The sequence below is a fragment of the Chionomys nivalis genome, chromosome 7, assembly GCF_950005125.1.
Source record: "Chionomys nivalis chromosome 7, mChiNiv1.1, whole genome shotgun sequence".
Taxonomy (NCBI): Eukaryota; Metazoa; Chordata; class Mammalia; order Rodentia; family Cricetidae; genus Chionomys; species Chionomys nivalis.
In genome coordinates this window covers 31290326-31301227 of record NC_080092.1, presented here as the reverse complement: position 1 = coordinate 31301227, position 10902 = coordinate 31290326, and the positions used below count along the sequence as shown (strand labels likewise).

The 10902-nt window shown below is 44.9% G+C and overlaps 1 protein-coding gene across 1 annotated transcript; it reads left to right on the top strand.

Moving 5' to 3' along the window:
- The first annotated feature begins 342 nt into the window (after positions 1–342).
- LOC130878114 (olfactory receptor 2V2-like) lies at positions 343–1290 on the top strand. The gene has a single exon (XM_057775903.1). The coding sequence runs from the start codon at positions 343–345 to the stop codon at positions 1288–1290; it is 948 nt and encodes a 315-aa protein (XP_057631886.1).
- Positions 1291–10902: the final 9612 nt, after the last annotated feature.

Here is a 10902-nt window from a genome sequence, read left to right as displayed (position 1 = left end):
CTATTTGTGTTTGTTCATATGAAGTTGGATAATGCCACTGACTCTCTTATAAGAGCCTCTCCAGTTTGAGAGTGTAAAATGCTTACCTAGCGTGTTTGAGACCCCTGGTAGAATGTTTAGTACAGAGATAAAGGAGGAGGGAGAGAAAGTATTCTCTCTCTCTCTCTCTCTCTCTCTCTCTCTCTCTGTGTGTGTGTGTGTGTGTGTGTGTGTGTGTGTGTGTATGTATGTGTGTGTGTGTGTGTGTGTAAGAGAGAAAAACATCAGAGGTTGGAAGGGACAGAGGTATCAATAAATATGTCTTTGTTCATGTTTTCAGATGGTCCAGTACGACAACTGAGCATGGTGATGTGGCTGAACCAGTCATTCACAGATGACTTTATCCTCTTGGGCATCTTCTCCCACAGTCCAACTGATCTTCTTCTTTTCTCTGTGGTCATGCTGGTCTTCACAGTGGCGCTCTGTGGGAATGTTCTCCTCATCCTCCTCATCTACACTGACTCCCGACTTCATACTCCCATGTACTTCTTCCTCAGTCAGCTCTCCCTCATGGACCTCATGTTGGTCTGCACCACTGTGCCAAAGATGGCAGCCAACTTCCTGTCTGGTAGGAAGTCCATCTCCTTTGTGGGTTGTATCATACAAATTGGACTCTTTGTCTCTCTTGTGGGATCTGAAGGGCTCTTGTTGGGACTCATGGCTTATGATCGCTATGTGGCCATTAGCCACCCACTTCACTACCCTGTCCTCATGAATCAGAAGGTCTGTCTTCAGATTGTTGGGAGCTCTTGGGCCTTTGGTGTAGTAGATGGCCTGGTGCAGATGGTGGTGGTAATGACCTTCCCCTATTGCAACTTGAGGGAGGTGGACCACTTCTTCTGTGAGATGCTTTCCTTGTTGAAGCTGGCCTGTGCAGACACGTCCTTATTTGAGAAGGTAGGACTTGCTTGCTGCATCTTCATGCTGCTCTTTCCTTTCTCCATCATTGTAGCCTCCTATGCTCGCATCCTAGGAACTGTGCTCCGTATGGCGTCGGTTCAGTCCCGAAGAAAGGCTCTAGCCACTTGTTCCTCCCATCTGACAGCTGTCTCCTTCTTCTACGGGGCAGCCATGTTCATCTACCTAAGGCCGAGGCGTTACCGGACCCCAAGCCAGGACAAGGAGGTCTCTATCTTCTATACAGTCCTTACGCCTATGCTCAACCCCCTCATTTACAGCTTGAGGAATCAGGAAGTGTTGGGAGCACTGCAGAAAGGGCTGGACCACTGCAGGACTAGCAGCCAGCACTGAGCTCTGGAGCTGGGCTCTGTCACTTCGTGGCTGTGTGGTGACCAGTAAACAATTCCCTCTCTGTGTGATTCAGTTTAATCACTAACAATGAGGTGCATGACAAGTGCTATTTTGGAAAGGACTTTATAAACCCCAAACCAGTACTAACTAACTGTGTGATAAATGGGTTTTCCCCTCCTTCTTTGGCAGAGTTGTTTCTAAATATATGATAGAGAATGGAAGGTTTTGTTAACTCAAGCACTCAGTACCAGAACATTGAGATTGTATCACTTATCTGTTAACATTAGAATGTTCCCCTTCCAAGAAGACATAACCCTTCTTACTAACGTTCACCATTCGTTCAGAGTTTATGTTCCAGGCACTGGACCACATGTGATCATTTTTCTCTAATTACGAACTGTGACATGTACCTTATTTGTTTATGAAGCTTTCACTGGCCTGTTATTTACATAATAGAGCCTCCCATGAGTGGCATAAATGAAAAATCTAGATGGCAGAAAAAAACCTCTGGAGTTCTTTTTAGAGAAGCCTCGACTTTATACTGTGAAACCTTAGGATGATTGCTTCAAGGAATAAAAATGGAACGTTTTGCTACTCAGGAGCAACAGGGTAAAGGCAGGTTTATTTTCATATTATATATGTGGGACAGAGAAGGTATATATGGGAGTAATGGATGCATACAATCCTATAGCAAAAATGCCACCATCTAGCATTTTTGCTTTTATTTGCTCTTGCCTTCTTTCCTTCGCTTGAGGTTGAATCTCCTTATGATGCTCAAGGTGACCTCAACCGTCTGGGTGCTAGAGGACTCCTATCTTACCCATTTGACAGTTTACAATAGCATGTTTCCCCACCAATAACACTTAGCAAAATTTAAACTTTTCTTCCATGTCATTTACTTTTCAATTATAAAATAATTGAAATAAAATAAAATTATAAAATAGGACTCACATCCATCTTGCTGAGCTGGGCATCAGTTGTTTGTCCACATTTGCAATAAAATAATCTTTTCCTGCAAATCCAGTTATCTTATTGAAAGCAGAGAGCTAAGTGGGGGGTTCGAATTGAGTTCTGGAAGTTCTACTAAGTCACAGGAAAATGCTTGCTCAGTCTCAGGCTTTGGTTATGTATTAATAAGTACAATTTTAAAGGAGGGGGTTGGTTGAGGTGTAGCTCTTTGGTAGCATGTCTGCTTAGCATGTGTGGGGTGCTGAACTCAATCCTAGCATTGGTGAGGAGGCACAGATAGAGACAAAGAGAGGGAGAAAGAGAGCGGCAGAGAGAGACACAGAGAGAGTTGCCATGGGGACTTGATACTAGACAGCCAACTGAGCTAACTTTTCAAAAGAAACATTTTGTAGAGAACATGGTTATTTCACCCAACTTTGTAAGAGGCTTCCTGCCCCTGGAGCCCTAATTGTCAAAGGAAGTTCCCAAGCATTTGTGAAAATAGAAGCTATCTTCCTTCGCCCAACAGCTGCCAGATTTCTGCTGTGTAAGTAAGTGTGCACAACTTCGGCCAGAATTTCCACTGTGTAAGTGTGCACCACTTCCGCCATTGGCCTGTTTCTGACACCTCCTAGGGGGTGCCCAATCCAGCAAACTAATTTTAGTGTTTATAGTACAAAATGTCTTTCTGGTATCTCTCCTCATTCTTACCCCAACCACCTGCCTTGTCCAAAGTTTAATCAGATTCTCTTCTTTCAGGAGATGCCCCTGATTAAACCCATGCACACTAAAATCTCCTTCGTAGGTTGCATTTATCAAACCATGCACACTATTTACCAACCAGAACCATCCATTCATAAGCACTGAGCCTGTAGAACTAACTCATCCCTTTTCCAGGAAGACAAGAATTCACTTTAACAAGTTTTATATCACTGGCTGTGGTGGTACAGATTTCTAGGAGGCTGGGGCAAGAGAGTTGCTTGATTCTAGGGATTATCAAGACTCGATCAATAAGTAAAAACTTTAAATTTTGAAAAATTTTCTGCTATAAACTGGGTATGGTGAAAAATGTCTGTCACCCTATAGCTCCCGGGCTGGAGGCAGGGAATTCAAATTTTTATTATCATCCTTAGTTACAAAGCAAGTTCAAGGCCCCAAGTTCCTGCAATGCATGAGACCCCAGCTCTTCCCTACCAAGAAAAGGAGAATTCAGTTGGGCTGAGGATGTAACTCAGGTAATAAAATGCTTGCCTGCCTGCATGCATGCATGCTTGCCTGCCTGCTATACACATAGACATGCGTAGAGTGGTGCATGCCTGTAACCCCAGTACTTGAGAGGAGGGGACTGGAGGGTCGGAAGGTCGGCATAGCCTGGGATATTTGTCTCAGTTTAAAAATAAACAAGCAAATACTTTAAAAACAGTATTAAAGAATAGTTTCCTAACCTTTATCTAAGTCATTACAGTAATCTGGGGTGTTCCTATTTTATCTGCTCCTTTAGGGTGTATACTATGTGTCCACTGCATTGCCTAGACAAAGGCCAGTTTGTTGTTACCGTGTTTGCAGTAAATGAGTATTAAACCCAGGACCTAGAAATGCTACACAAAGCTCTACCATGAGTCTTAAACCCAGGATCTGGATCTGCTATGCAGGGATCCACCACGAGCTCATACCCTTCATTCCAGACCAGGTTTTCAATGGACAGGAATCTACGCATCAGTTTCTGGCCCCCAGACATTTGTGGACTTTTGGATCACAAAAAAACTTGTATTTTTTTCCCCAGGCACACAATTCAATTAACTGTACAATGTTTCTTATAAAATAAAAACCATTGAAATAAAAAAAGACTCAGAAAGATGAGCTTCATGTTTTCTTCTGTCTGAAAAATGCAGATTTTCAAACACTAGATTGGGGGCGATTTGGAAAGAGGATGAGACCAAAAGGAAGAGAGAAGGGGAGAGATGCTCCCCTGCTCTCATGAAGCGTCCCGCCTGACTTTAGTAGTCACCACACACACACACACACGCACACACACACACACGCACACACACACACAGAGTCTTTGCATTATAGCTGCTAGGCAACAGATCTACCTGACCCAAAGGGAGATTCAGTGCATGCCATTTATTATAGAAACAAATGGTTATTACCTTTTTACGCATTTGGATGTTTTGCCTGCTTGTAGGTATGTGCCTAAGAAAGGTGTCAGATCCCCTGGACTGTTGGTGTGCTTCCATGTGGATGCTGGCAACTGCACCTAAGTCTTCCAGAAGAGCAGCCTGTGCTCTTAACCGCTGACCCAACTCCCCGACCCCGAAAACATTTTTTGTGTGTGCAAAAATGAACCTAGATTGCATACACCTAGGGGTCCTGATTCTTCAGTTTTCCTATGCTCTGATGAATACTCTTTTTCTCTGTGCTCTTTCTTCATACTTTCTAAGTTTGTCACCAGGCACACTGATATCAGTTATGAAATTATTAGACCACTTATTTTATTTTTATTTCCATATGTTTATTGCAAAGGTGGGTTTTGTCGCGACATTTGCACACAGTCAGGAAACTGTGCACATTTGTTGTGCTCCGCTGAAGCTAAGCTGGAAATTCCACGAGAGCAGGTGTTGAATCTGTCACATTCCCATTTGTCCGGTGGTGCTGCCCTCCCATAAGCTTGGAGGAACAGAGGTCCTTGGGAAGCAGAGGTCAAGGGGTCAGACATGGACTTACATGTGTGAGAAGAAGGGCTTACATATATGACACATAATGTAAAAAAATTTAAGACTTTGACCATAAAGTCTATTGTCAAGTCTGGGGCACTTCTAGTGTGAAAAACAATGGGCTGTGAATAGAGGGTGATGGCAGGAACAATGAACGTAGACTCTGGGACTGTGCGCTATAACCTATGCCTCCTGACCAAAGAAAATAGCTCACAGCGTTTGTGATGAGTCTCAGGGCCCACGTTCCATCAGACATTTGTGGGTATGGATGCAGCGCAATCCCTCCCTCAGATTATAAATGCCCGGCATGGTGTCCAGATTGGCACTTTGTTTGTTAGGTGTGAGTGTTGTTGGTAGCTCAAGCTGTCCAGGCACTTGCCATGTAGACCAGGCTTGCTTGAAACTTATGATCCTCCTACCTCAGTCAACCCTGTGGAGCTAGTACCTATATTTGATCCCCATTAATATATCAACAGTTTTCTGTATATCACCCGCAACTCGCAGGTGTAGGCTTGCTTGATGAGGCAGGCAAAGGTGTGGACTGTCATGCAGAGTGGGCTCAAAGGGGAAAGCCATTGTTGGAGACCCTCTTACGTCCCTTTCCGAGGATGTGCCGAAACGGTGGCTGAGAGCAGATATAATATAAAGAAACTTTCCTACAGACTCCTATATTTTTGTGTTCTGGTTGGTCCCTAAGGACCTTCCCTGACCAGTTTCCTTACTGTGTCCCTATTGGCCCCAGTTCTTCTTTTGGGTCTCTTGCATCATCAGCTTGGGAGCTCCAGTTCCAGGAAATCCATTTATGGTTTTCACGAGAGCCATGGGTTCCACCTTCCTCTGTGGTCAGCACTGGTGTGGACAGTGAGAGTTCTGTATGTAGCTCAGGTGATAGAGAAACTTGTTATGGCGGGTGGCAGGACTCAGTGGGTAGATACGTAGAAGCTGATCTGGGCCATTTCCACACTGCTGTCTCCTTGACACTCTCACACTTCCCTTTTTGTAACTGGTGTGTTACAAGGTATAGTGTGGTATTTTCATACCTGTGTTTAATGTACAATGATAAGATTGTGACATTTTGCATACACATCACCTCAGGAATTCTCCTTTCCTTGATGTTCCCATCATTGCGAGAGGAGGCTTTTGTCTCTTTTAGCCCTGCAGTCTGAGGTAGGACGTTTCCTACCTGAGCGACATGGGCATCCCTGGATGAGGGGTTAGTGGACACTAAGGATGGAGACTGGATCAGACAGAGCAGCTATTTCTTGTCCCCTCTCACCTAGTAAGAGCGAGCATGGGAAAAGGACAATGAGATCATTTTAACACTAGAACTCCCGGTACAGGATGTCTGTGCTGAGCTTGTTTTTCTGCAGGACACCCAACCACAGGATAGTGACACCTTTCCTGTCATGCCATCCCAACTTCGCAGTTCCTACACCAGCGGTTGGTCCATTTTTCAGTTTCTATTTATGCAGCAGCCTATCCCTTCCTCCTATTGTCTGTCTCTCTCCAGTGAGGTGATTGCTGTCTCCTGCTGTTGTTGGGGGTAGTGGGGAAGTGAGTAATTTTCCATTATTTCTTGTAACCCTCCACTTTGACCTAATTCTCCCCTTGTCTTTCCTTAATCATATTAACACTTGCCTACGTTGTTTCTCTCTGTTTAGGAGACCAGCAGTGGTCCCTGAGTTGAAGAACTGTGTGCAGCAGGAAGGCACAGCACAAACTAAGGGAGGTTAAAGTGTAGATCCAGAAAAAGAACTGATATTAAACAGAGAATAATTTTTCTCCAAAGATCAGTGGGAAATGAAGTGGTTTCTTACATGATCTTGTTCAAAGGAAGAAAACTAAACCACCACCTATACCCGGCATGTAGAATTGAGACCTTTGAGCTGAGACACAAGCTTCACGAGGTTGTTTTGTATAATAGAAATATTACTTGTCCAAGGGGCATTTGCTGAGAACATAACACAGGCACTGTTTTCAGAGCCTGGGGTATGCAAAAGAGGCATCGGGAAACACAAGTTCCAACTAGGAGACCAGAAGTCAGCAAAACTCATCCAGCACGAATAAAACATCCTGTGCACCGGCATTGTTTGCTGTGGGGCATGAGGCAGAAAACAGACCTAGGGTGGAAAGGAATTCAACTCTAAATCGGGTGTGAGGGGAGGGTTCAGTCGGTGAAGGGGAGATGAGTTAGCAAGGCAGGATGTATCTGGGAAAAGCCCTCTGTGGGGATGTAACCCTGAAGAGTAAAGGCCTTGAAGCTGGTGTCAGCTTGCAGGGTTGGGATAACAGGGGGTGGACAAGGAGACTGCATGTAAGGGAATTATGGGAGAACAGAAGAAAAGCAGTCTGGGTGGTGGTTGGGTGGGGGAAATTTCTGATGAAAGCCTTTCATAGGGAAGCTTTTGTTTTTACAAAGATAGATTCACTGTCAGTAGCCTGGGGTAGGGGACAGACTATGCAATGATGGAGAAGTCAAAGAAGCAAGGAATTCCAGAGGTGCCGTGTATGCATAACATAACTCAATATCTTTAATTTAGAAGCTAAGGCCAGTTAGGAAACATTGCCATCATGAAGAGTGGCAACACCAGTGCTAATGTCAGGGAGGAGGAAGCAGACATAAAGGAGTCAGGAATGTGTGTTTTAGGTCACAGATGCTTCTGATGGTGGAATGAATGAATGAAGAGAGGTTAGTCCTTTAGAGTATGCCCAGTGGGGTAACCTGCAGCCAGACAGACCCGTCATTAACTGAGGTGGGAAGCAGAGTGGCATTGTTCTGTGGATGGCACTTTACCTAGGACAAGGCCACTGCTGTTTCAAGAGAGTATTAAGAATTCAGCTGCTCACATTAGCTGTACCAGCTAAGAAAGCACAAAACCACATGGGGGCAGCAGAGGGTCAAAGAATCCAACCAGCATAGAGAGAAAGAGATCCAGCACTGAGCTTGTTTACCTTTTGATTCTTTTAGTTTTAAGTTGTGTGGTTTTGTATTTGTTAAGATACGGTGCAAGTTGGAACCTTGGCGGGTCGGGTGAGGCCCACAGCAGGTGACAGAACATGCCATGCAGAGAGAGCTTGAGTGTGGAGTTTACTGAGAAGAAGGTATTGGGAGAGCAAAGGCAGGGAGGGAAGGGAGAGACACAGAGACAGACAGAGAGGGAGAGAGGAAGGAAAGAGAGATAGAGGAAAGGAGAGGGAGACCAAGACCTGCTTGCCTTGGCTGTGGTGGGTGGGTGGGTGGGTGGGTGGGTGGGGGGAGATATTAGGAGTGGGCAGAGCTTGTCTCTAAAAGGGACCTTTGTACCTGCATACAATAAGGGAACTACTTGCCATATGTAGAGGAGTGTCAGCTTCCCAAGGGGCAGAGCCAAGGTGTGCCTGGACACGAACAGTATTTTGGGTTGGTTGGTTTGGGTTGGCTTTTCTTTGTGTGTGAGAGGGTTTTCTCATGTAGCCTCACTGTCACTAGTCACCAGGATGTCCTTGATCTGATCTTCCTGTTTGCACTGTTCAAATCCTGAGTTTGTAGGCATGCACCACCATGCCCAGGTTAGCTTTTGTTTTAAGAGGTGATATTAGACATTGTTCTGCTTAGATTTTCTTCGCTATTAATGCTGAAATATGAGTGTTTGTTATCAATAAAACAACCAGAAACATTTTCATAGAGTTTTGAGCTTAGCCTTGAGAGGTAGATCTAGTGTTAGGTTAAAAGAGAAGAGCAGAGTCCAGATCATTCTATTGGTCTTGACAGGTTTCCCAGTCTCTCTGAGCATCTATGGTCTCATCTATTAAATGGAGGTGATGTCGGAACTGGGGTAGAGCATCTGCTCAGCATGTGTGAGACCCGTGTCCAATGTCTAAAACTGCGAAAGAAAAGAAAGTGGTGTCTGCGGCAGGTTAGCTGAGTTTGTTAATTGCAGTGGAATTTGTGGTTTCTGTCTGTTGCTTTGATATTGCATGTTGGACACAGGGCATTCCTCATGCTGAGCACACTCTCCCACTGAGCTCAACTCCCAGCCCCGTTTGTTGCTGTTATGGCTTAAAATGGAAATGTCCCCCACTGTCTCATGCTTTGAGTGCTAGCTAGTTCCCCAGCAGTTGTTATTTCTGGGGGCTGGGGGACCTTTAAGAGGTGGGTTCTAGCTGGTAGAAGGAAGTCACCAGCCAGTGGTGGCCATTTGAAGTTAGAGGCCAGACCCTGGTTCTGGCCCCACTCTTTCTACTTTCTGGTTCACTAGGATGTTAACAGTCTGACATATTTCTGCAACTAAGGGCTAAATCACTCTACCCAGGCATCCCTGGCTTCTTGCCAATCAAGAGCTCAATTAATCTCTCCTTCCTTAAGCCATTTTCCTTATATATTTGTGCCACTATCATTGCTAACTAATATGAATGCTTTCCAACTCCTTGTAGGTATGTCTTTAGTAAGTTGGAAATAATATAAAATTGAATTTCATCTCTTTAGTCTTTGGAATAGCACAACCAAGCCAAATCTACTTAACTTGCTAGCATTTGTTTGCTGGCAGTTGGGGGTGAAATTGTCTGACACAGTTTAGTATATAGTAAAATGTATGTTATCTCATGCAAAATGTTAAATATCTTTAAGCAAAGAAATTGCTGGTGACAGTACAAACAACCATGCGATGCTAGGGCTGGTTGAGAGCGTGGTCCACTGTGACCTCCTACCATCCTGAGGTTTCGCCATATGTGGCCAGTCTGGAGAAGGACCCAAATTCAACACTTGCAGCTCTGTTTCTGCTGAATGCAGATCATCTCACACCCCTGTCACACAGAGCCATTGTAAATCAGGACTCGCTACAGTTGTCAAAGCCTTCATGGTTGTGTTGGAAACACTTTAGAAGGCAGTGGAAAATACAAGTAGTCAGAGCAGATGGGCTACAGTGGTGAGAACCTCAAAAGCCAGAGCAAGGAGCCTGTCCCAGGTGAACCAAAGAAGAGGGAAGTGGAGTCGGGGAGCTGTCAAAGGTACACTGAGATGTCCTCATGATTTAAGGTGCTACTGCCTCTGACTAACAGTTACCACCAATAGTTGTTTGGGGTTCCTGAGACAGTGGGGTATGTCTGCCTTCCTCTTGAGCACAAACTGTGGCAGCAATCAGATGCCCACAGAGCTGGAGACTCATATAAAAGGTGACCTGGGCAGGACAACCCTTGGGTCTTCCTTTCATGCCCTGAAGCCTCCGTATCCTATTCATTTGGTGATATTAGTGTATGGAGCTGAGTAGTTACCTGAGGGTCCACACAGGTTTTACTTCATTAGAAAATCAAGTAAAATGAACAGCATCTTTGCAATCAGAAAACTGTCATTAATTGCAGCTAAGCAGTAACTGCAATCAGTCACTGTCATTCACAAAGACAGCAATGCAGGGAGAAGACGATGGTCGGCTAAGGGCTGGCTGTGAACAGTGATTTTGGTCTCGAGAGTCTCTGAATATGGAAATCTAGAGATTTTGGCTAAGCCCCCATTTGGTACAGAGGGCAAATCAAGGTCAAGTAGGAACTACCCAGGAGAGAGTGCCCACCCCTTCACGTCCACATTGAAAGGTCGAGCAGAAAGGTCATCCTCCAGTGATAGCCACAACACTCCTGCCTTGGACTCTGCAGGGCCACAGAGGTCTCCCTGCAGTGATTTTTGAGGACTCGAGGAGACCTGGCTCTGGGTTAGATGCCAAGAATCTGGGTCTGATCCTGGGTGAGTGAGTGAGTTCCTCAAGACTCTTTCAAGGACGAAGTTCCCTCCAGTGGACTTAGAGGCTCAGGAAGCACCTTGTAACGGCCTTCCTGAGGGATGCTCCCTCACTTCCAGGAGCAGTGCCTCCAAATGCACAAAAACATGCATATACCACTCATGCTCACAATTCACTTTTAATTAATAAAGAAGCAAAGATTAACAGGGTACCATGTGATGTATCATTGCATGTTATAGTGT